The sequence below is a fragment of the Eulemur rufifrons genome, chromosome 7 (genome assembly GCF_041146395.1).
Source record: "Eulemur rufifrons isolate Redbay chromosome 7, OSU_ERuf_1, whole genome shotgun sequence".
Taxonomy (NCBI): Eukaryota; Metazoa; Chordata; class Mammalia; order Primates; family Lemuridae; genus Eulemur; species Eulemur rufifrons.
Genome location: NC_090989.1, coordinates 271970980 through 271998149, shown reverse-complemented (window position 1 = coordinate 271998149; position 27170 = coordinate 271970980). Strand labels below are relative to the sequence as shown.

General features: G+C 42.6%; 1 protein-coding gene across 1 annotated transcript in view; it reads left to right on the top strand.

Annotated features, from left to right (window-relative positions):
- BRINP1 (BMP/retinoic acid inducible neural specific 1) overlaps positions 1-27170 on the top strand; it is a 177793-nt gene that overhangs the window by 123592 nt on the left and 27031 nt on the right. Inside the window, exons 6-7 of the mRNA XM_069474599.1 lie at positions 16379-16615; positions 20969-21191. Of these exons, the coding sequence (XP_069330700.1) occupies positions 16379-16615; positions 20969-21191 (460 nt within the window). The remainder of the gene's footprint in view (positions 1-16378; positions 16616-20968; positions 21192-27170) is intronic.

Below are 27170 nucleotides of genomic sequence, written 5' to 3'. Positions count from 1 at the left end.
TTAGTAAACAAGTCAATTCAGGAAGTCACTTCTAGGAACACACTTGAGAGAGATACAGGACGCTGCGGTACCAGAGGGGCTTGGGAAGGCGTCTGAGGCCTCAGGGTTGCATAATTATGTCTTGAAGTGACTGCTACAGACAGTAACCCTGCTTTCCAACAATGTCCCTGACATTAGACTCGAGCTCCGCAATGTCCATGTGGAGTGTTCAGCAGAACTTCCCAGAAACCTCACAGCAGGGCATTCATGGGTTTTCCTGATATGACTTTAGCATAAACCGTGGAATCTTTTTTTTTTATATCTTCACTATTATTTTTATTTTATTATTTATTTATTTATTTTTATTTCAGCATATTGTGGGGGTACAAAAGTTTAGGTTACGTATATTGCCCTTTCCCCCCCACTTCTTCCCCCTGAGTCAGAGCTTCAAGCGTGTCCATCCTCCAGAGAGTGCACATCGCACTCATTCTCTATGTATGCACCCATCCCCTCCCCCGCCCGCATCTGCCTGACACCCGATTAATGTTATTCTTAAATGTGCTCTTAGGTGATGGTCAGTGAAGCCAATTTGACGGTGAGTACATGTGGTGCTTATTTTTCCATTCTTGGGATACTTCACTTAGTAGAATGGGTGGAATCTTGAGTGCAGTAAGTCTTAACAATTCAGACTTGCTTAAGCCAAACGCTTCCTTGGAACTCTGATAGAAGTATGGGCCTTTTCCCCTCCTTCTTTTATTAAGTGTCATCTATCGTTTGATGCCCACCACATGTGCCCTCATCCGAATCATTCCTTCTCCACTCTTGGCCTTGATTCAGCCCCTCTTCTCATCACTCCTCCCTTCCTTGGATCAGTACGATGGTCACTGTACCAGCCTTGTTGATTCTCATCGCATTCCTGCTGGTCCGTTGCCATCACGGCAGCCAGTGTGGTTGTCTTAAAGCCAAATCAAATGCTGTCACTTCCCTGCTCATAATCCTTCACAGCCTCTCTGGAGGTTTGGTACACAGTTTACATTTCCTAGCTTAGCACCAGGCTATTCACATGCAACCCTTGTCAATCTTCTTGGCTTTGCCTCATTCCGACATCCAACACATACTCGTATCCACACTCCAGGCTTATGGAACTTCTTACATTCCACTACAGGCATCTCTTATTATTATTATTTTTTTTATTTTTTCTTGCTCTGCAGCTTTGCATATCCTCTCTCCAATTCCTGAATGTTCACCTCTTCCGGGAAAGCTTCTCTAACCCCCTCTCCCCAAATTCTTAGATGCCATGCCCACCTTCTCCCCTAGGACTTGTCACACAATAGTATAATCGTCCTATTTCTAATCTGAATCCCCAGTTGGAGCATAGATTCCTAGTTAGTAAGAATCATCTCTCTAGCACAATACATAGAAACTGGCATATAGACCCTGCTCAGAAGATATTTACTAAATGAATGAATGAATCACCCAACCCATAGTGAACTCTTTTTTCTCTGAACTCTTACACTTCTTATCCCACATCACACTGGATTGAGTTCAACCTAATGACCATTTCCTGAGGGCCTACTGTATGCCATCCTCTGTGCTGCCTTGCATGGAAACATCTTCAAAAGTGCCTGTGCCTTTCCTTTGGCATTGGCTGTTACGTGGTTCAGGCAGAGGTCATGCCATTGAACCCTCCAAATGCCACCTCTTCTGAGAAGCCGTCTGGTTTCTTTTGCTTCTCTGACCTTGAACATTATGGCCTTTGTCATTTTTGATCTTATGTAAAGAGATATGATGTAAAATCGTGGTTTCAAGAAAAGGCCCTGGAGTCAATAAGACATTAGTTCAAGTACCAGTTCTAGCGTTTGCTAGCTGAGAGGTCTCAGAACAGTTACTGCAGCCTCGGAGCCTTTGCTCCTCACCCACTTCCTATGGTTGTTGTTTAAGAATTATGCATGTAAGAATACACATTATGTCTGGCTTAGATTAAGCATTCAAAAATGTTAGGTATTATTTTTACCACCTCTATCAATGTGGTGTTTGCAAAATATTTGCTTTATTTATCTTGGCATCCTCCATGGCATATGTGCTTGGCCGAATCAAGTGCTCATGAAATATACACTAAATGAGTAAGTGCAGTATTTCTTACATAGTAGAGACTCAGCAAATCAATACACAAAGTCTTAGCAAATATTTACGGCGCGCCAAATACTGAGAACATCCACTGTGCTAGTCACAGTGGAGGATCACAGTCTAGAGGGTTAAACCAATTCCATATACATAAAAAGCATACTTGGCCACTTTAAAGATAAATCTCAGTTTTGATCAATGTTCCTTTATGATCAATCAAATGATTAATATTTTTCTTAATGGGTCTGTGTTCAATGTACGTTAATTCATCCCTCTGGGTTAATCTTTCTAAAGCATAGTCGATTAGGACTGACCCTTGCTCGAAACCTTTCAATGGCTCCCCCAGGTTCCTGGACTTCAAGAACAGACTTCCCAGCTTAGCGTTTGAGGCCCTCTCTGGTGGGGTCTCAGACTCCCTTTCCAGCTTCTGTTTGGAAGCCCATTGGAGCAATGTAGGTGGGTGTTTCCTGTGTTTCCTATAATCACTTAACTATCACATAAATTAGGAGGCAATGATATTGACCAATGTGCCCAATCACACAGATCATCTCTCCTCCAACTTGTCCTGTTCTTTTCCACCCATCAGCCTTTGCTCAGCCTTATCCTCTGCCAGGGGTGCCTTGACTCCCCATCTCAGCCCACTGGCATTCTACCTGGTCATCAGGAGCCATTGAAAATGGTCCCCTGCAGGCATCTGTGCACATACATAGGACTGGAGAGAAAGTTCCCTCCTCTGGCCCCTTCACAGCTCTTTGATTACACCTCCTTTACAGCATGATTTGTTTTACTCACCTTGCAACGTAATTCATTTGTGTTTGAATTTTATCATTTCTATTAGATTAGGATATAGGCCTCTTCAAAGGCAGGGATTTGCCTTTCCAACTTTGTGTTTCTTGGTCTTCAATGCAGCGCTGCAGACGTAGGAACTCTCTATTTGCTGAATTGAGTTTTTAAATATGATTGGTGCTTGAGTGGCAATGGAAGGTAGAAGATTAAGAGGCAGGGGGAAAGAAAGGAAGAGGGAGGGGAAAGGCAGTGGGAAGAGAGAGACAGGAGGGCAAGGAGAGGACGGGGATGGAGGGAGAGAAGAGGACGGAACAAGAGGAGTGGTCTGAGGAAAGTAGGGTCAACAATCCCTTCCCTCACTCAGTAGCTAGGCATCACAGATGCAGTGAAGATGAGTATTTTTGAAATCATCTTGCAACAAGGACTAGAAAGAGAACGTGTAGGGAAAGTGTTTAAAAATAACATTTTTTCAGTTGCTACTCCTTCTTAGGCATTGGGCTTATAACCATTAGGCCATGTATGCATCCCAGCAACTAAGTTAGGGATCACGCCCATCGTTGTACAGAAGAGGAAACTGGGGCTCAAAGAAGTAAAATCTCTTTCCCAAGGTCCCCCAGCTTTTGATTCTTACTCTCTGGGGCTCCAAGGTTGCTTCAACTTACTCATGTTCTCTGACTCAACACCACACCCTCTAGATGTAGGGGAAGAAGGACCCTTCCCCGCCCAACTGTACTAGTTAGAGGGAGAGCAGACAGGACACGAATAGGTCTCCTATTCATAAAGCCCCCTCCTCTCCCGCACCCTTATCTTCCCCTGTGGTCTTGTGACCCCTTGGACACTAAGCAAGTGTTGCCAGTGCCTGCTCTAGGCAGCAGCTCTGGGGTGAATACTCGGCATGAAGTAGCCCAGGGCCACAGGCAATGGCTCAGGCCTGCAGCCGCCCGATTAGCAGGGGCCTGGGAGGCAGCAATGGGAATCCATGTTTCTCTCTCCCTGTCCCTCTGGCTGTGAGACCTGTTCCTAAAAGAACAGCGCCTTCATGACAAATGTGACTTCTAATTTCTACTCGGCTAGCTTCATCCAAAGGTTGGTTTTCCTTTATGAGCCAAGGGGACACCCTGTTCTTTACCTTGTCAGCAGGAGAAGCAGCGTTCTTCTCAAGAAGAGGTGGACTGAAGATAGCAATAATCAAACACTCAGTCAAAATGCAAGTAGAATGGAATGATCAGCAGAGAAGATATGATAGTGATAAAGACCTTGGACTAGTTAAATAAGTCTCCGAACGTCCCTGGTACTGTAATCTGCAGCATGTGAAGAAGACATATCTGCCTCAGAGTCGTTTTCTGCATTTAATTAGAAAACACGTAGGAAGCACCTGACCCAAAAACCCAGAGAGCTGATATAATCATCATCATCATCATCATCATCATCATGATCAGAGCTATGATTTATGGATAATTACCATGTGCTAGGTGCAGAGCTCATTTTTTTATATCAGTATAGCATGTAAACCTCAACATAATCCCGTTTTTCAGATTTGAGAATTGGAAATTACAGAAATTAAGTAACTATGTTGTAGGGGGCAGAGCAGGAATTTGAACCCAGTTCCACTCAATGCCAGTGCCTATAAACTCTGCACCATACTGTTTCTCAATCTGAGACACAGAAGTAATAGTCATGGTTTTTATCAGGGCAAAATTTATATCCCTTTCTTTGTGCCAGCACCATAACCCTTGTCCGTTCTGCTATTTACTTTAGAGCCTATATGTGATTTTCCTAAAATTACGTGCCAACTTGTGTATGTGTGTAGGTGAGACTGATTTCCATAGCTATCCTTGTATTCTGAAAAGGACCTATAACCAGGAAAGACCAAACACCCCTCGAATAGACAATCGCTAGTCCTTGTGGCATTCCAGGAGTATTTAACTATAAAAAGTGCTGTCTCTGTCCCAGAGAAACCTGGAATCTGGAGGAAACTTAAGACTCAGACTTGGGCAGGAAGCGGGTGGAAATCTGGAGCAAGTGCAAACCGGTGGGGTGTAGGCTGACTCTTGGAGAAAGAATATCAGGGAGTTGCATCTTGATATGTGTTCACACGGGGCTATGCCTTTCAAATAAACTTATGGCCGAATATGCAGCATGGAAATCCTGACAGATGAACGGTCGATGTAGCAATTTGGTCTATTTAACAACCATGTCCCATTAGATTCCTTGTCGATTTCATTGACTGTGCAGAAATCAGGTACCAGGATGGCGAAAACCTAAATAAATCACCCATGATAATTAGTTTATCGACGCTCTATAGATATGGTGCCTGTTTATTTTTTAAGTTGACGGAGTCAATTCTTATGTTTCCCTCACATTTTACCTTAGAATTAAGCTCTCCTTTTTGCAGTGCCAGCACAACCTTTTTGTTGTGCCTTTATTATATTCTAGATACATTCTGTCTTATGTGCACGATTGTACATATGTGCCCGCAAATTATATCTGAGATCGCTGAGAGTAGAAGGCATATTCTTTTTAAAAATGTGTTCATTGTTCACTTCTCCTTCATATAGACTTTAGCTCATAGTAGATGCCCAATAAAAGTTTGCTGATTTAAATTGACTTGAACCATAGAATCAATTTGTTTTGCATCTTTTTTTTATTGTGGTAAATATAGACAATATAAAATTAACATTTTGATAATTTTAAAGTGTACAATTCGGTGGCATTAAGTACATTCACAATATTGTGCAACTACCAATACTATCTATTCCTAAAATTTTTTCATGACCCCAAACATAAATTCTATACCAATTAAGTAGTCCTTCCTTATCCCCCCTACCTTCAGCCCCTGACAACTACTATTCTGCTTTCTCTCTCTATGGATTCGCCTATTCTGGATACAGACAGCCTTCCATATTGTGGGTTTGGTATCTGCAGGTTCCACACCTTTGCGTTCAACCAAGTAGAGATCAAAAATATTTAAAATAAATTAAAATAACAATGCAATAATAAAAATAATACAAATTTTACAACCAATACATTGTAACTATTTACATTGTATTAAATATTTTAAGTAATCCAAAGACGTTTTGAAGTGGACAGGAGGATGTTTGTAAGTTATATGCAAATACCACATCATTTTATACAAGGGACTTGAGCCTCTGTGGATTTTGGTATCTGAAGGGGGTCCTAGAACCAATCCCCTGTGGATACTAAGGGATGACTGCATTTCAAATAAATGGAATTATATAATATGTGGTCCTTGGCTGAGGAAACATGACAGGACATGGTACATGCCACATCTAAGCAAGACACTTTGGGAAATATTGCCTGGGTTAGGTTTTGCCCTTTTCTTTTTATCACGAGAATGGCATATTTCTGATAAAATCTGCTCCTTCAGCCTAGATCTGAAATGAAGAAGACATCTGGAATGGAGCCAAAGCACAGTTGACATAAAACATGAACAAGAAATAAACCTTTGTGGTTATAAGCCACTGGGATTTTGAGGTCATTTGTTACCACACAGTAATTTAGCAAAAGCTCACTAATACTAAAACGCTGGATTAAACAGCGTAAGCCACATTTATTTACTGCAGGACTTCTCAGTGCCTTAACTGTGTTAATGTGTATTGAGTCTCAAGAGTTGGATTACATACACAGAGTTTCCTGAATGTATCTGAGCCGGGGCATATTTGCAGCTCTGTGATTCTGTGACATACAACTTGGCAAATGCTGGAGAAGACATATTCAGATTCAAAATTTGAACATATTCATGTTCAAAATAACTTTTCTGAACTTCTTTACGCTTACAAAAATAGGGGCTCTTCTTTATTGCTTCTATTGAAACTTCTGCATATTTATGCATATATTTTATTGTCATTGTACATTTATGAATCTTGTTCTGCTACCTGACTGGAGCCCCTTGAAGTCAAAACTGTGTATTATTCCTTTTCCACGTCTCCAGCATCTAGTATAGCACTTGGCTCCATGAAGTGGTGAGTGAAAGGACTTTCTTAATAGAAGCTGACTTCTATACTTTTATTTTTGCACATGTACTGTGATCTAGCACTGTGCTTCCTATCTTGGAAAGAATGCAAAGAAATATAAGATACAGTTATTGACCTCAAGAATCATAATTTATGCCAATGAGTAAAAAACAAAACATGTGCTGAAATTAGTGGTCAAGTCTTTTAGCACTAATATTCTCCTAAGATGATTTTTGGGTCCATGTATATTTTTTACCCAGTTCTTTCTGAGCATTTTTCTTTGTAACTACTGTGATTAAGTTAAAGTAATTTCAATTATCAAGCTATGATATCGAGGAAGAAGATATAGGTTTTTGCTTATGAGGGGTGGCTTTAAAGAAGTGGGGCATGCTAAGCATAGAAGAGAGAGTCACGATCTTCTCTGAAACTTGTTCTTCATTCAAATGCATTTGCCGGGTGCCCGCGGATGTGCTAGATGGCAGGGAAATCATAGATGAGTGAGGCACTGCCTCTTGCATTCATGAATCTTACAGACTAGGAGAAATATGAACATAAGCACACATAATATGATGCTATAACTGTTCTGTTAGAATGTAAGATGTGCACAAGGTGCTTTGGTTGCCAGAGGAGGGGCTAGTTGAAACTACAAAATCCTCCTGAGAAAGCAACAGAAAAGAAGGCGAGGACAGAAAATGACATCACTTGAACAACTACTGTATACTAAGAGCTTCACATGTGTTATTTATTTGATTTTTAGTTTCATTGACATATAATTTACATACACTCAAATACACCCTTTTGAGATGAACCACTCTATGAATTTGACAAACATATTCAATTATGTAACCACCACGATAACCAAGGTATAAAATAACTCATGTATTCTTCACACCAGCCTTACAAAGAAAGCTTTGATAAGGAAACTGAGGATCCAAGGAGTCAAGCCTCTTAGCTTTTCCAAGGTCGTACAGTTAGTAAGAGCTAGAAGCAAAATCTGAATAGGCGGGAACTTGGCATGTTTGCAGACCAGAGACAGTGGTGTGGCAGGAGACAGCAAGGAAGGGAAGGAAAATGGTAAGAGAAGAATTTGGAGACATCAGCTGATCCAGGGATCAGATAGTACAGAATCTTACAGGTATCAAGTTTGGTTTTTATCAGGAATTCTGTGAAGAAGCTTATATTTAAATTGAATCAACCTCTTCTTAAAACTTCAAGAGTATCTTCATGTTGAAATTTTATGAAATTGAATACAAAACTATGTTGGCCTCTTTATCCTTGGTGATTTTAAAATTTAAACTACATTATCTTTTTCAAAGTTGAAATTGTCGTTTAGAAGTCCCCTTACCCCCAATCCCTATTGTCAATATAAATCTTCTTCTATTTTTATTTATGCATTTATTGTCTATCTCTCTCACTGCAAGGTCAGTTCCATGAGAGCAAGGATCGTGTTTCTAGGTTGTTGCCCTTTCTGCAGAGCCTACAAGAGTGCCTGCACATGAGAGATGCCTAATGGATCTTTGCTTAATATTAATAAATGAATGAACAAGAGAACAGAGTAGAATAATGGAAAAATCAAGGTTGGAAAGAGTCTTGATGGCCATCTAGTACAGGGGTTGGCAAACTTTTTCTGTAAAGAGCCAGGTGATGAGTGTTTTAGGCTTTGTGGGCCACATTGTCTCCATTGCAACTATTCAACACTTTCAATTGCATGTCTGTGTTCCAGTAAAATTTATTTACAAGAATAGACTGCAGGTCAATTTGGCCCATTGGCTGTAGTTTGCTAACTCCTGTATCTGTTAGTAGAGGCTAGGTTAGATTGTGCTAGCAAACAATTCCTGATTCTCAATGGTTTGCAAGAGTAAATGCTTATTTCTCACTTATGCTCCCTGGTGGTCACAATTCTATTGTGATTCTGTTTCTCTGGTTGCCTCTGTCTGGATCATTGCTTTCCTTGTGAAAAGAGAAACTGATGAACTCATATGTTGGTTTTCATAGCTTCATTTCCGAAGTGACACATACCACTTACACTCACATTTCGTTGGCCCAAACATGTCACATGAACTCATTTGAGTGCAGAAGGTGGAGCTGTGTAACTATTTCAAAGGGAGGACTTTGCAAGAAGGGGCACTGGATATGGGTTAAGGATAATCCAATCTACCACATACCATTTGAGTCTTGGGTTTGATGGAAGCTTTCTGCCATGTCAGCTTTCAAACTCTGCTCCTATACTCCAATGTTGAGGAGTCCTCTGCCTACCTTTCATCCTTCAAAACTTCTGATGGCTAAAATGATTTTAGTTTTCTAGTGCTGAATTCCATACAGCCGTATATTTCACATATGGGTTCCTCTACTCCCTAAGATCTTGCAGAATAGATGATTTTATTTACAAACACAGAAGATTGCTCTAACCAGAAGGGGGGCATTTCTTAATTCTTATATCAAAGGAGCAAGAACCCACTGCCCACTATCCCCCTCCTCCCCAGGTAGCTGCCTTTATTCATTTCCCAGAGAGTAAATGACCCATCACGGAGACAGGGCTGAACTTCTGAATGAGATCATAGCCTTTTCGCCCTTTCTGCACAGTTTCACTCGGTGAATTATCGTCTTATTTTCATTCCACTCCAATGAGCTGTCAGCGATGGATACTGTAATTCACAGCAATAGAAACACAAACAGATGGGTAATTGACCTGCATGCCTTCATTACACTGGAGTTCAGCATGGCTGTTGGAGCCATAAAGTCCTTTATCTGCCAGTCTGAAATCCCTGGGCTTTCACAAGGAAGGGATCAGGCCGACTTTTTGCAAAAGGTACAGTCCTTGTTGTTGTTCTCCCCACCTTGTGCATTTCAGAAATGGACAGAATTTGACAGGCAGAACTTAGCAGGTACAAGACAACAGCTGGGACTCCTATAAGGCTCAGAGATATCTGCAGGGCGCCACATTCGGATGCAAGAACAGGATAGAAAAATATTTATACTCAGCCAAAATAGAACCTGTAGTTTTTCCCTCTTCACCTTGGCATTGTAAGAGATCATGCATTTGATACCTAGTGAAATACATCAGAAAATAGCAAATACATAAAAAATACCACTGCATTAGATAATTAGAATATAGAATAAAATAAAATAAAACTGAGCAAAAACAGCCAATGACACCGCGTGGTCCTTGCCTTGAATAAGACGTAGATCAATCCAGGATGTTCACACACTGGCCTGTCTTTGCTCAAGGTGTGCTCTGTGACATGCAGAACTGCTTTTCTTGTCCATTCAGAGCATACTCTTGTTGGAAGGGTCAACCCATATCCCACACCCATCACAAAGGTTTCCATAATTACTGTCTCCAGGCTCATTTTATTTCATCTTTATAACAGATCACTGACTTACTCAATATTTGAAATCTATTTATTAAACACCTACTGTGTACCAGGCAAAACACTAATTCTAATGTTTTAATCATCAGTCAAGGCCTTTCTTTCTTGTTCTTGGATTTTGTGCTTTAGTTTTGAATCTCTAAGTGACCCCTCTGTGTCCTGTGTCAGGAAACATGTTTTAGCTTCTTTTTTTATCTTCTCCTACAATCCCTGATGTACTGCTTGTTGAAGGAAGGAGAAAGAGGCTAAAGTTTCCTGTCAGCAAAATAGCAGGACCAGGGTCAGAGATGCAGATTGGGTAATAACCTTCATATCTGAGTTGCACTTGCAGCTTATGTTGATGAAACCGTCTTTTCTAGACAGTCAATGTTCCCCAGCCTCATGAGCATGGTCGACTGAACCAAGTGCCCATGTTAGCAATACTGACATCACCTTTGAAGGTCTCCAGGGATCCAATGTAGGGTTTCCCCGAAAGTTCTTCTGTTACTTGAGTATTCCCCAATGCTTGAATCTCAACAATGCAGTAAGACCCCATTTCTTTTTCCGAATCTCAGAATCCCTGGTGTAATGAAAGAGGATCTTTAACCCTTGTTGCTAGAAGAGGTGCTGATCCTCTAATGAGCTCTCACATCTCGGCTCTGTGTCATTCTTCCCTTCAGGGTTTTGATAGCTCAGGCGCGGGAACTCTTTCTCCTCTTCTGTAAGGAACGTGGAAGCAAACAAACTAACACAAGAAGATGAACCTTAAGGTTTATTCTCGGCTGGAAATTCTATTGCCAGTGGCCTTATGACATGCTATTTCCAATTTTTGTGCATTCCTCGTCCCCAAATACTTGTTTATCCACTAAGTCTCAGCTTAAATGCCACTTCATTTAGGAGAGAAGAGAGTGCCTTTGGCCACCCCTACTCCATTCTGGGTTAGATGTTCCTCCTCTGTGTTCCAAAAAAACTTGTGCTTCTACTAGAGCACTGGTCTCACCGCATCTAAGATGCTAGTTTACGTGTCTCTCTCTCTCTCTCACTAAACTATAAGGTCTGCAACAAGAGGGAGTTGCCTGCCCTATTCATGCTGGTATCCATAGCATGGTGCCTGGCACACAGTAGAGCCTAAGGGATATGCATGGAGAGAAGAGAAGAGGGAAAGAGGGAAGAAAAGAAGAAACGATGAAAAGGAAGAAGGGAGGAGAGGAGAAATAGAGAAAGGCAGGGAGGGAAGAAAATACACAGAAGTAAAAATAATGGAATGATAAAAACCAAGACCTATAATAATTATTATAATGCTGTTAACAGAAAATGCACCTTTGGCATATTTTGTAGTGGCACAAAAGATCTATTCAGGGCAGATTTTCCCAAAAAGAGTTCAAATTTGTCCAGGTAATAGGTTATAATCTGATGTGTGGTAAATTGCGAGAAACCTAACATTAATTTAACACTTAATTAGGCCGGTGTCTTAGTCTTCTCGAGTTGCTGTAACAAAATACCATAGCCCGTGTGACTTACACAAAAGAAAATTATTTGTCACAGTTCTGAATGCTGGGGAGTCCAAGATCGAGATGACAACAGAAGGTACAGCTTCCTGGCTTGTAGTCAGCTGCCTTCCCACTGTGTGCTCGCGTGGACTGTCCTTGGTGTGTGGTCATGGAGAGTGAGAAGGGAAGAGAGAGAGAGAGAGAGAGAGAGGGCACACGCGCGCTGTCCTGTTTCTTCCTCCTCTTTTTAGGGCACTAATCCCATCATGAGGGCACCACCTCATGGCCTTATCTAAACCTAATTATTAACACCTCCCAAAGTTTCCACTTCCCAATACCATGGCATTCGATGTTAGGGTGTCAACATATGAGTGTGGGGGTGGGGAGGGGACAGAACACAGACATGCAGTTCACAGCAGCCAGGGTGTGGGATAAGTTGATGCCTTTTCTCTCCTCATTAGGGTATGATGAGATGAGGATTTCAACCTCACAGGCAAACACTGAGTTTCAGAGAGCCTGAAACACTGCCAGAGGTCCCTCTGTGTGAAGCTACCACAGGGGTGCTAAGCCAGGAGTTTGCCTCAGTCCCTGCTCTTTCCCAGAGAGGTAGAAGGACCCTCACATATGTCAGAACGCAGTTCAAATTTCTGGATTTCAGTCCGGATCCCGTTACTTTAGTTGTAGGACTTTGGACTGGTCACCTAATTTTATGATTTTAAAGCCCGAGAAGCCTAATGGGGTGTCTTTCTTTTCAGCTCCAATGAGGAAGAGGGTAGTTTCTTCAATCCACAAATCGATGGCTGGAGCCTACACTGGGCTCTGCCTTAGTTTACACTCTGGGTGTCTGCAGTGGGCAGACAGGCCCTTCCCTCCATAAAGCCCACTTTCTACTGGGGGAGATAGAATAATATTTAAAAACAAATTAAAAAGATAATTTCAGCCCATAATTAATCCTTTGAAGAAAATAGAAGATGCCCTTTAACTTGGATCTAGGAAGGTCTGGATTACAGGACAGGGGAGCCATGCAGAGCCGTGGGGAGAGAATATTCAATGCACAGAGAAGGGCAATTGCAGAGACTGCAGGAGGAGCAATACTGATGCTTCTAAGAAGAGGGCAGGGTTTCTGGAGTGTTCTGAGTAAAGAAGAGACTATTAGGAGATAAGAGGAAGGAGGGAGGCAGGGAAATAGAGATATCCCACCAGTGACAGAGAAGAGGAGAAATAACATCTCAGCACACAAAACTCCGTACAAACTACAAAACATGTTGTGAGATATAAGTGTTGAAAATGAATTGAGAGGCAGAATAATGGGGCAAAAGTCAGGAGAAGAGAAGCAAGATAGATTGGGCTTTCCTACATACACATCGCTTGCTCACTCTCGGGAACAGTGAAATATTCCACTCTAAAATATCATAAGATTATATGTGTGTGTGCGTGTACATATATGTATATAAAGCTATTGGGATTGGGGGGGAGTATTCCATATGTTCAGCGTGGGTGAGTGGGTGTTCAAATGAAACTCTCAACTATTGCCTGCCTGGGTTTTGTGAGGCAAAATTTATATGCTTGGCAATAATGGTAGCCTTTTTCTGTCTCATTTTCTCAGTTTTTCTTTCTCTGTGTGTGTGTGTGTGTGTGTATGTGTGTGTGTGTGGTGTGTCTTTGGGAACTGTGGGGACAGAATATTCCACCCCAGCCGGCAGCTGTATATCTTTCAAACAGTGGTTCCACAGGCCAAATCCCCCTCCAAATTATTTATGACTCCCATTGAAGCAGGCGGGATTCAGGCGCCAACGCAGGAGGTCGGCAATGGCCTCTTTGTTGGACACAGGTCATCAGGCGACGACTCTGGCTGTGACTGCTGTGTGAACCTCCGCTGCCGTAGAAATGGTTATGTAACTTTAAACAGTAATGACATTTTGCAGAAAAGTGCTTTTTAATTGCTATGTCTTCATTATTCTCTTTCGAAATTGCCCAGGAGATTCTGCCTCAGAGACAGCTCGGCATGTTCTGAGTTTCCATTTTTAAAGAGCAGCCAGTTTTGTGTTTCAGCTGCTCCCAGAAAACCCCCAAACCCAAACTTCATCTGTTGCGTTAAACGGGGTAGGTAATGCTGCCTTTTGTATCCTTGCCAAATGGAGAAATGATTGGACGCAATTTTCTAAAAATGCTCTCCCAAAATTCCTTTTGGGCTGGGACCAAGAATAGAATATTTTATCCCCTACAAAAGGGAGCAAGAAAATGATGAGCCAGCTAGAAAAAAACAGCACTGAGAATATAGTCTATAGAGTTCCTTTAAGCGACGGAATCTTAACCCCAATCCATAGACCCAGTTGCCTGTAGGGGATTGGTATCAGCTAAAAATAAATTTTGCTCTGGAAGAGAAAACGGTGATATAGATAAAACGACTCAATAATGCAAACTCCGAAAGAATTGTAGCCTCTGTTCAGAAGGGACTTTACAGCTTGATTTGCTTGGCCCCACCTTTTGGTCTCTGTATCCTACCCATGTGCAGTAGCCCTTCCAAGCAATCACTCAAACTCATAGGACCCCTTGCTCATTGGCACAGACTTACAACAGACCACCGTCCAGGGGCATAGCTCAATCTGCCAGAGTCCTTTCCACGCATCTTGACTTATGCACCTTCCTCAACAGACCACCCAACGGTGCTGGTTCAACAGGCACAGAATTCTAAACCCTCTTCCCTGTGCAAGCCCTCCGAATATCTGACGACTGCCTTCTGATTAAATACCCATAGCTATTGTTCCTTCATTTATCCTCAAGTTTTTGTTAAACCTTTGAACCCTTTAATCAGGGGAGTGGCATCATCATCATCACATCAAAAATGCTTCCTGTGTGCCAGGATTGGTTCCAGACAACTTGCAGGGGTTCTTTCGTTCAGTCCTCTCAATCAAAGCTCGGAGGTGGGTACTAAAAGTGTCTCCATTTTGCAGAAGAAACAGTGGAGCTGAATAATTTTCTGGAGGTGGCCTAGGGAGCCAGGAGAGGAGTCCGGCTGCAGCCGTGCCCAGCGCTGGACTGCGGGGTTGTGGTTTCCTGCGTCAGCCGTGCGGGAGGCACCGTCCGCCCTCCCACAATGCCCCTCTGAAAACATCCTTTTTTAGCTGTCATACGAAGGCAGATTGAACTGCTGGATCTTCATTATTTGAAGAAAAGAGAGGGAAAGATTTTAAAAAAAAATCTAGAAACACAGCTGTGAAGTAGAAAGTGAAAGAAATGCTGATTTTATTCAGTGAGTCCCTGATGAGTAGGATTAGGGGGTGTTCCTGAGGCATGAATGAGGCAAAACAATAATCCAAATAAGAATACGGTTCTCTTTTACACCATGGGTAGTAAAACTATTACCTTATATGTATTGGAGGCTAAAACTGTTAGCAGCTCCAGATGAGGCAAAGAGAAATGTCCAAGGTAAAAATGCCTTAATGAATTAAGTTAGCCCAGACTTGCTCTTCTATCCGGGCACCACAGACAACGGCCTGCTGTGCTAACATTTCAAGGGTACCAGAGTAGCATCCATACCCTGATAAATCCTCCTCCATCATTGGCTCTCAGGATTAAGTCTTTGATAATTCAAGTATAGAGAAAAGATCATGAGATGTGATCAAGAGGGGCCCATAACCATGGGCTAGTCATTCCCCCCTTGATGGGCCATGGCTTCTTTATTTCTAGAGCAAAGAAGGGGAAATTAATTACTTCTGATGTCTGTCCTTAGTGATATTCTAGTTTTTAATGATACCATGGTCCTATTAAATTATATCGCTCTGAGTATATCACTCTTACCCTTTACAGCTACCAGTGTAGAGCCATGAGCCACAGGGTAAAGTCAAAATTCCTTAGCATATAGTAAAGTCCTTTGCATTCTGGCCTCTGCCTGTCTGCACAACCTGTTTTCCTACAGCACTGCACCCCAGCCCGACCAAGTCCATTTCATTCACTAGGAACACCCAGGTACATTATATCTTCCCTCTTTTTGGAATGTCCTTCCTGTTCTGCCCTTAACATGGTGATCTCTTACTTGCTTTTCAGCCAGCCCAAATTCTGTCTCCTCTAGGAAGGTTTCCCTGCTACCTAAACAATGTTATTTGCAGTCTTCCGCTGCTCAGTTGCCTCATATGGCTGTGAGTTCTATAGGCCTATAAAGCTATGTTATGATGATGTGTGTCCATGTCTGTCGCTGCTGATGACATTGTAAACTCCCCAAGGGCGAGGGTTGTGTCTTTTTTTAATCTCTATAGGCCCAGTGCCCAGCTCAGGAGTTGTGCTTCATACATAGGGTTTATAAATATTTTAGGAGAGGAAAGGAAAGAAATGAAGGAAATAAGGAATGATAAACAATTGTGTTATGCTTTCAGTAAGAGTTTTCTCCCAAAATGGAAAAGGTATATATCTTTAGTCTCTGTCCTATCATCACAGAATAGAGTATGCACTTCAGAGATGGCCAAGGCCATGACCTGAGAAGTTTAAGTAAAAGTGATGCAACCGGAGGCCTCTCCGATTATGCCCTGTCTGGATCTAGGTAGGCCCAGAAATATTTTGGTTCCAGTGCACAGGGAGAAATCTAGCAGCTTCAGATTCCCATGTATCACCTTTGGAAACTGTTAATGAAACACCTTTTTTTAACCTTTCTGTTTCCCCTTCTTGCTATTCTCAACAGGTCTTCAGATAATCTTCCCTCAGTATCTGCAAGAGAAGTTTGTCCAGTCGGCCCTGAGCTACATCATGTGCAATGGCGAGGGGGAGTACCTGTGCCAGAACAGCCAGTGTCGCTGCCAGTGTGCCGAGGAGTTCCCGCAGTGCAACTGCCCCATCACCGACATCCAGATCATGGAGTACACGCTGGCCAACATGGCCAAGTCCTGGGCCGAAGCTTATAAGGACCTGGAGAATTCAGGTAGGGCCTCACTAGTGCCACTGCACGAATGGCCTTGAGCCAAGCCTGGAAAGGGAACTAATCCAACTGGAATTAGGACGACTGTGAGGGAAAATCCAGTGACCCCCACTCTCTCGCTTTGGAGAGTCTGGAGCCAGGTGTAGTAGCTGTCACAGAGGAGGCACTCAATAAATCTCCACCGAGTGAAGTAATGAAGAGCATAATCCAGTGTGTGGTCATAGGATGTATTGTCTCTGTTGGACCCAGAAGACAGAGAGAATACATCTGCACAGGAAGTCTCTGGAGAGAGGAGAGTCAAAGGTCAAAGGGAGTTGTATTGATTCCCGGGTCTCTGTGTGTGCATTTGTGTGTCTGTCCCTCTATAAAATGATAGTCAAACACACATCTCTATGTGTATGTATGTATATGCATGTGTATATACATATGTGCATATAGGTATAGATAGGAATTTTTAAAGAATCCACAGACTATTGAAGCTGGAAGTCACTTCTCTGGGAACTTAGTTGTTTTCTGCTTTTCATGGTTCAGAAAAATGAATATCAGACAAGGAGAGTCATTTATCCAAGGTTATAAAGTGGGCAAAGTCCAAAGTTGGATCTTTGCCTTCATGGAGCTTTCATTGTTGTTTTTCTCAGCAAGCCAGGCATTAATTATATAACCATGTAGATGATTATGAAATTACAAGGGTACATGTGTAAAGAAGGGGGAGCTGCTATGAGGAAATGATGTGGAGTTGGGGTTCAATATGGTCAGGGAAGGCCACCTTGAGGGAGGGCAGAGGTCGAAGTAGCTGACTGTGGTCAGATGTCAGAGAGTGAGTTCAGGCAGACCCAGGGGAGGCACAAGGGGCCTGGGAGAGAGATGGCCATGATGTGGATTAGGGATATAGTATAAGTAGTAAAAACAAGAAATGCACAGAGATGCCAAGATATTAAGAAGGAAAAATTGGCAGGGCTCGGTGTTAGACTGGCTGTGAGAATTGAAGAGAAGAGGTGTATTGGGATGTTATCTAAGAACTTCTTTTAGATATGCATGTTAGGTAACTTAATGGATACTGGTATCCTTCACTGAGCTAGAACACCCTGGAAGGTTTAGAAAGGGGACCATGTGCTCACTTTTAGACATGACAAGCTTAAGAATCCTTGAGCCTTCCAAGAGGAGATTCCAAGCAGATAGTATATAACATGTGCTCAAATATCTGTTAAGTAAATGGACCTATACATAGAACATTCCCGTTTTAAAACAACTTCATAGTCCTTAAATCTGTTACAACAACCACATTAAAGTAAACAGTGATATTCCTGTCATATAGAGGAGGGAAGACACCAAGACCCAGTGTCTTCCCTAGGATTACAGTTAGTAAATGACAGCGTTGGTAATGGAATCCCTGATTCCAAATTCAGTGCTCGTGACAACCTTTGTAACTTATTAATTCTACTTTACCCACCTCCCAGGCTTTAGGTTCCCTCATCTGATAAATGAGAGGACACTTTTATGTTTTTAATGTTTGAATTTATTTAAGTCTTTAGCCAAGAAACTCTTTGATCAAACAAAATCTTACCTTGGAGCTGCTGTGTACCATAGATAAAAGTAGAGTTCTATGAAGCAATATTTGCAAACAACTGAGTTTCCATAAAGTCTAAGCCCCAAATCAGCTCTGGGAGCCCAAGATGCATCAGGAATTCTGCTCTTCCAGAGTCACGGAACTCCCATGGAGCTGTGGGTACCTCGTGAACCTGCACCCATTAGTCCATTTAAAATCTTGAGAGTCCCTAAGAGAGACAAGTTCATGATGAAAATGTGTTATGATCATTATTTGTCCCCAAATTAAAGAAGAATTTGGAAAAAATGCTTTTGCAAAGCGATTCCACTGATTGCTAAAAAAAAAAAGAGGGGAATGCAGGCTGTATGCTGAAGGAGTTGGGACCTTTAGAATACAATTCTTATTCCCAAGGAAGAGAAACCACTTTGAGTGGGTAGATGAGGAAACTGAGATGTTGCCAAAAAAGCTGACCAGACCAATGAAATGATCTACGTCACGCTTTCTCCCTATAATGCATACATTCCCTCTAGATATCCTATACTTGTGCATTTGAAATGGTTTTATTCATTCAGACAAATCCATCCATCCATCTATACGTTCATCTGTGGCTTGTGTTAGTGTTCCCTCTGTTCATTTTCAGCCTTTAACTTTAATGACTCAGCCCCAGGTAATTTGGAAGAATTCATGACCAGCCCAAAGTAAAAGCCTTTGATTCCTGATTGTTGGTGGCCAAACGGGACCTAGTTTCTACACATAAATGGCAGTTTATACCTCTCTCCTTTGCAGATGGGGTTGTACTCTACTTTCAGTCAAGAAAGTTAAAGCATTTAACTTTTAAATTCTATTTTTCTTATCAGACCCAAATTTTGATTCATCGGAAGCACTGTTAGCCCCTCTGAGGTCAGCAGAGCCCTCTGGATGATGAGCTGCACGTCTTCCGTGGGAGGACAGTCGGGCTGGGCAAAAGAGCACAGCACCATTAGGGCTGGTCTCCTGCCTCCAGCCAGCTCACTGAGTAAACCAACCAGTGTAGAGTCCCGCGTTCCCCTGTGCATCTTCCACTACCACCCACTGAGTACTTTCTCTCTATCGGGAACTGTTTAGGCAAATATGGTCCTATGTCACACTCTCAACCTCTGGACTAGATACGATTATACCTGTTTGACAGATCAGGAAACTGAGGCCTTGAACAAGTAAGGGTCCTACAGCTGTTCAGTGGTCAAGATGTGATTTGAACTCTTGCGTGTCTAACTATCCATAGTGAAGTGCCTGAGGTTTGCTAGGAGTCAGAGACTGCTGTTTTCATCACCCTTTTATGCATGTTTTCTCCTAGTATACTGAGCCTCAGGATTGTCCTCTTTATATGCTGAGAGGAAAGGTAATATCCTAAGTAAGAACATAGGATTTGACCATGGCCATTTGAAGTTAGCAGACTTTTTTGTGCCCTAGTTTCTATAAAACGGAGGCACTAAAACTACCTAGCTCATAGGTTTGCCGTAAAACTCCGTGATATGTGTCAGGTCATTAGGTCTGTGCCTAGTGCCTATCAAGGGCTATGTAAGTATTTTTTAAATAAAATGAATGCATGATAAACCTAGAATCCCCATGTAGGTTTTATAACATGAAATGTAAGTGTTAGGCTGCAGATATACAAGGGCTGTCTGAAAAGTATCCAGCCATTGCATCTATGTATCCATCGCTGGATACTTTCCGGATAGCCCTTGTATATATAGTGTAATCCAGCCATTGGTCTTTTTTCTGACGAAATGATCAACCCCTAAATTCTTTAATTTTCCCGGTAGTCGGAAGTGGATGGTGGAAATGGGGAGATAGGAGTGTTAGATTTGAGAGCAACAGCTCAGCTCTTACACCTTGATCTCATTGCTTATCAGTTCTGCTACCTTTAGAAAAACATTTTATTACTTTTGGGCTTCAGTTTTTCTGCGCAGAGAACAGGAAAGCTGAACTAGACAATTTCCAAGTCTGTGTCAAGCTGTAGCCTTACATGCTGATGCTGAAACGCAACATCACACACGGAGGTAGAAACTTTCACCCGGGAGACACCAGAGTTTGTCACCGTCTCTCAAGCTGCAGTTTTCCAAAATGTGAGATGATGCTGGATAGGAACACATGCAGCTTCAGATAGTACTGGATCACTGAGTGGGGAGGTTGATCCATTTTTTTAGTTCTCTGTCAAACCTGCAGATTACATCAAAGAGAAAGTTTCAGTTTGCTGCTAACATGCCTTTAACACCTCTAGTACACTTGCTAATTTCCTGTATTTCAAAGTGATAGCAGGCATGGAGGTTTGATCATTTAGCAGGCAACAGTATCTGAGTAGAATTTACTAACATTATTTTCATCATATTTATTTTTCAGCTGCCAGTCTACTGAAGGCATGCAATAGTGACTTTCTATATAGAATTGGATAAAACTGTTCTCAATTTTTAAATAACAAACTGTGCTTTGATTCAAAGAAAATGTTAAGTAAATAGAATGATATGTGAATATTATTTGAACATTGGCATTCCAGTGACAGAAGTTTTGGAAGCCTGATCTTAAGCAAGGATGCAGTATGCATATTCACTTCATTTAAAAGCACAGTAGATTTTGTCCTGTCTAGTAGGGACAGGACAGGCTAGTGCAATGTTCTATGGACCTCAGAAAAGGTGTTTTTTTGTTTGTCTGTTTGCTTGTTTTTTAGAATTTGCAGGCCTACTTTATTGGCAGGTGGGGCTAAGTATTTCAGGCAACTTCAGAAAGGGGCTGTCACGTTTAGTCCTTCTCTCTTGGCCCTTGTCTTTTGCTAGATGAGTTTAAATCGTTTATGAAGCGTCTCCCCAGCAACCACTTCCTGACCATCGGGAGCATCCATCAGCACTGGGGCAACGATTGGGACTTGCAGAACCGCTACAAGCTCCTGCAGAGCGCCATGGAGGCACAGAGACAAAAGATCCAACGCACTGCCCGCAAGCTCTTTGGCCTTAGTGTACGCTGCCGCCATAATCCCAACCACCAGCTGCCTAGAGAGAGGTAAGTGCCACCACCACCTCCAGCTCCATGGGCACCTACCCAGCATTAGCTGACGTTTGGTTACTGCAGAGGTAAATGCAACACAGATGGTGCATTTTGGGGTGGCAAGGAAGCCACACCAAGGGCTACCTTCAGTTTTATTTAAAGCCAAGAGATCCATTCTTAGAAAGAATGAGGCCATGTCATAGTCAGCTTGCAGGCTCTGTGTCAGCCACATGTTTACATATATATATATATGATTGTTACCCTGTTGCACAGACCAGGACATTGAAGCTCAGAAAGTTCAAGTAATTGGTGCAGAGCTACAATGTAAACCAGCGGTTCTCGGCTGGGGGTGACTTTGTCCCCAGGGAACATTTGGAATTGTCTTAAGACATTTTTGATTATCATAACAACAGAGGGAATTCTGCACAGGGCAGTTCCCACAACAAGTAATTACCTGGCCCCAAAAGTCAGTGGTGCTCAGGTTCAGCAATTCTGATGTAAGGAAAAGTGACAAGAGTCTACCTAAATCTATAAATCTAAATCTTATCCTCTTAACCGTCCTCTTCTATTGGCAGTCAAGATTTCAAATCCAGTATACCCTCCTAAGCAGTCCCTTCAACGTAACTACCCCATCCATGCACTTTTTCCTCTCATTCTTCTCAACTCAGAGCTAGTGCTGCCTCCTCCATGAAGTCTTTCCTGATTGCACCAGCCAATATAGAAAGCTCCTTATTTTAAGTTCCCATTAATCTAAACTCCCTTTCTTAGCAGCCTATTTCTCTCTCTTTTCCCCTTTATGAAACCTCCTCCTTACACACTTGTTCATGTTCATCTCTGTTTTCCCCATTCCCTCCAATGTTGAGTCTACTGCTTTGCACATATTAGTTTGTGATAATTATTTTGTGGATAAAATAGAATTTCTTCTGCCAAGTTCTTACTTGTTGCAGTGCTTTGAACCAGGGACTAGGAAAGGGGTCCTGTCACACAAAATGGCTTTCCTGTCCTGTGCGACGGGTGCCCAACCTGCCACCATGAGTGAGTCTCTAAAGTAGTTTCCATGTAGATCCATCAGGCATCTGCCATGTGAGCTGCATTGGGCGCTGTGGAAGATTTAGAGATGAACACAGTGAATAGAGCTGTGAAACGTCTTTTAGAGCAGGCGTGGCAAAGGGCTCCGTTGGCAACCAGGAAATTCTCCCCATATGCATTAGTTTGCTAGGGCTGCCATAACTGAGTACTGTGGACTGGGTGGATTAAACAACAGAAATTCATTTTCTCACAGTTTTGGAGACCAGAAGTTCGAGATCAAGGTGTCAGCCATGTTGGTTTCTTCTGGGGTCTCTCTCTTTGGTTTGTAGATGGTCGTCTTCTCCTTGTGTCTTCACACTATCTTCCCTCTGTGTTCATCTGTGCCCTAATCTCCTCTTATTAAAATTATATCAGTCATATTGGATGAGGGCTGACCCTTGATGACCTCATTTTAACTTAATTACCACTTTAAAAACCTTATCTCCAAATACAGTCACATTCTGGGGTTCTGAGGGTTAGGACTTTGATGCATGAGTCTGGGAGCAGGTGTGATTCATCTCATAACACCACAAAAGTTGTCTTTTGATCAGATCTTTAGGCGAGGAAACTGCATACTAAGAATTAACCAGGCTAAATGCAAATCTGGTTGAGGAAGGCAGCGTTTAACCATTACCAGACTTCCAAGAGATACATCTGTCTTGTTTTGATTGTCACCTCAGAGAATGGATGATAAGGTCCACAGGTCCAGAGACCCTGGGCGGGCACATTTATTAAAGGTGGGCAGAATGTGCACAGCACAGAGCACAGAGCATTATCACGTAGGACATGTCCAGGGAAGATTCAGGAGGACTCTAGGAAGAGAGCAGCTGTACAGGCGTTAGAAGGGAGGAAGGAGGGACAAAACTGAGGGGAGAACACTGGAGAGAATCAGGGGTCTGGATCTGAGACCATGGCCTACCAGGAGTGAGCTGTGGGACCCTGGGCAGGTTGCTGCACTGTTCTGAGCACAGGTGTCCACATCTTGAATGACTCTCTTCTCTCCTTGTGCAAGCTGTCAGGTGTGGATGGCTAGAAACGGCCCTGCCACCACTGGCACCTTCAAAGAAAGAGCTCACGGTGTTGCCCCTTCTCCTCCTGCAAGGAGAAAACTTGCCCTAATCCTAACATTCTTCTCACCTGGAGAGGGTGTCTGTAATCCCACCACTGGCGAGTCACTCAATGATATTACTTTAAGAGTACTGAATGCTGGGTCCTGCTGGAGGGGGGCAGAGTTCAAGAACTGAGCTCCGTGGCTCACTCCTCAGTAGCCTTCCCAGGAGAGCTGAACTTCCTTGGCCTGGCTGGGGGCTGCTTCCTGACACCTGCATCTGAGGCTTTAATGAGCATTTCTCACACTGCAGGGCACCTCTCCGCCATCGGGGGTGTCAGACAGAGGTGCTAACACTGGGAACCTTGGGCCACCTCTAGCTGAGCAAGCTGGTATTTGCAAATGAACTGATTGCAAGGCTTCTGCTTCCATGTGTCTGCTTGCTGAGGTCTCTGGGAAGTGTGGGCACAGAGCAGGTGCCCAGGTGCCGATAGGACAACAGGTGCTTGAAATTTTTACTTGTCCCAGGAAGGGTGGCGTTGTTGAGGCAGAGTGGGAGAGGGGAGTAGGGAAAGAGCACACCAGGCTTTAGCCTTTTAGGGACTGGGTCCTGATCCCGGCTCTATCGCTTATCAGCCACAGAGCTTTATGGATGGCCTTGCACCTCATTTGCAAAATGGGATAATAACAGTTGCCTTCAGGTTAAGTATGAAAATTAAGATTTTAAAATTTAAAGAACCCAGTAAAGTGCCTGAATCAGTTAAAAGGGAGGAAGAGAGAGAAGAAGGGAGGAGCTGTCACTTAGTATATGTATTCTAAAGGTCAAGCTCTCTTCTTAAGCATCTTATATGAATTAACTAATTTCCTTCTCACTACGAGCTTATGAACTAGGCACTTTTACTATTTCTGTTTTACAGATAAGGGAACTGAGGCACAGAAAAGTTAATAAAGTGCCCCAAGGTCCATAAATGTTCATTAATTTATTGTTACCCCAAAGAAATGCTACGAGTTCAATTTAGTGAGTGCTTGACTATAGATAATTAGTACTTGGCTTCAAGGCTTTTTAGAAACTTATATTGGACTGGAAGGCAAAGGACTATTTTGGTTATCTATTGATGCAAAACAATTCACCCCAAAACTTAGTAGCTCAAAACAACACTGTATAATTATCTCTAATGATTCTGCAGGTTGACTTGATACAGCCGGGGGAGGGGCTCTCTCAAGTTGGCTGTGGCTGCTGTCATCTGGGGGCTTGACTGAGCCAGTCCTCCAAACTGACTCACTCCCAGCGGTAGCAGTCTGTGCTGGCTGTCAGCTGAGAGTGCAGCTGGGGCTGTCAACCAGAGTGCTGTACACACCCTCTCCGTGTGGCCTGGGCTTCTTGCAGCATGGCAGCTGGGCTCAGAGAGGGAGCATCCTGAGACCAAAAGGAAGCTGTAAGATTTTTTTACAGCTTTGCCTTGGAAGTCAGAGAGCATCATTTCCACCATATTCTGATGGCCAAAGTTGTAGCCCAGATTCAAGGGTGTGGATACTGGGAGGTGCAGTTCCTTGCAGGGTCTGGCAGAGTGTTTTCTGGAGATTAGGTACGATAGGTAGGAGAAATTGAGTATAATTGGAGCTAGAGGAGACTATCCCAGTTATAGAGGAAATGAGGTTAATAGTAATAGCAATAATAATAATAACAACAACAGCAATCACAAAGCAGCTATAACAACAGGCAATAGAGCTGGCTATGTGTAAAGATTCTGGAATTAGACCGCCTGGGTTCAAATCTCATCCTTGTTGCCTGCTTACGTGTTAACTCCAAGGGAGCTTACTAACATCTTTGAGCCTCAATTTCCTCATCTGCAAAATGGAGGTAATAATAGTGCCCCACATCATAGGGCTGTTTTAAGGATTAGGTGCTTTAACCCACATAGAGTCCTTAGAACAGTGACTGGCACCTGGAAAACATTCAATACACATTAGCTGTTTTTTTTTCTTACTTTTCTTTTTCCCCAAGCACTGATATTTTGCATATAAATTCCTTAGCACACAGTAATCACCCAATGAGACTGAGTATCGATGATGACAACATGTTTTTTCATCCAATTTTCATGTTCACTCTATGAAGTAGGTGCTATTGGATCTGTTTTATAGATGTGGGAACTGATGAGGCAGAGATGTAATTAATTCATCCAAGGTCACTTAGCAGGTAAGTAGCAGGATCTGAATTATCTTTTTGACTCCACTGGTGGGCTTGGTAATCAAGACCCTCATGTAGAGCAGCAAGAGCCCATGCCGTCTGTGTAGTGTGCAGCGGCAAAGAAAGATAACCGTACTGTGGTTGGCAGAGTATGGTAAGACCAAAGGCAGGGTTCATTCGTTAAGGTTTGCAGGGTAGTAGGCCAGGACTGGAGTTTATAGACTCCAGTCTGCTGTGCTGAGATGCAGGAAATGGCCCCAGTTGTGGAGCCCTGGATCAACTGTAGAGCCTCAGTTTATCTCACTTTATGAATGGAGAAATTAAGGCATAGAGATTTTAAATGACTGGCTGAAGATTATACAGCAGATAGGAGGCAGGATTCAAACCCAAGCAGAATGTCTTCTTGAAACCTCTATGCTATTCTACCTGCCCCTGAGACAAGATGACCCCAGGTGTTTAGATGACCTGCCATGGCTGAAAACTGCATCTTATGGTAGTGGAAATTGCTTCTCATTGCAAAAGGTAGAGGGAGGGAGGGAGAGAAAAAAAGGAAAATAAGAAAGAAGGTAGGATGGAAGGGAGGGAGGGAGGAAAAAAAAGAAAAAAAACACAAATATCATCTTGGGCAATGCTGAATTCAGCGGTCTTCTGTGCAATTCCATACATATTTACTGACCACCTGGTCTCCCAGCCCTGTGGTAGACACTGGAAGGCAGTCAAGGAAACAAGCAAGCAACAGCGCCTTTGTTTTCAAAACATCATTAGCCTCAGGATGTGCTGGAAAGGACATTGTTCTGTGCAGCAGAAGATCTGAGTTCAAGTCCTGGGTCTGCCCTATGTGGGCTGGACTAAATCCATTATCCGTCTGTAGCAGACACTCCAGAGAGCACTGGGGGCAGGGGTCATGTCTTGCAGAGCTTGGGAGGCAGGTTGAGTAGTGAACAATTATACCTGGCCTTTACCTAGAGCAGCTTTTCAGCTGCTTTCTCTTTATGGGAGTTCTGAATTAAAATTCATTCGGGAAAATTACGGTGTTTTTTTTTCTTTTTTTCTTTTTTTTCCCTTTTCTTCTTAAACAATTTGAGAACAACAGAGCTCAATTATCTCTGAGGTCCTCCCCGACTCTAGGAGAAATAATATTCACATAGAATGAAAGTAAGAGTTTAAATCGAAAATATTGATAGAAGGTCAGTAATTGAATTTTTGAGCAGTATTTCTTGCAGATAATGCTAATTAGTCAATTTTAATGAGTAGCTCATAGTTCAAACTAAGATCTTTTGCCTGATATTACTATAGCCTTTTAACTAAGTTTTCCAGAATCTACTCTGATCGCTTTCCAATCTACTTTCCAGGAAACAGTCAGAATTATTACTAAGGAGGCAAATTCAGCCTTGTCACATCTCTGTTGTAAACATGTTGGTGACTACTTACTGCTTTTAGGAGAAAAAGCAAAATCTTTTTTTTTTTTTTTTTGGAGACAGAGTCTCACTTTGTTGCCCAGGCTAGAGTGAGTGCCGTGGCATCAGCTTAGCTCACAGCAACCTCAGACTCCTCGGCTTAAGCGATCCTACTGCCTCAGCCTCCCTAGTAGCTGGGACTACAGGCATGCGCCACTATGCCCGGCTAATTTTTCTATATATATTTTTAGTTGTCCGTATAATTTCTTTCTATTTTTAGTAGAGACGGGGTC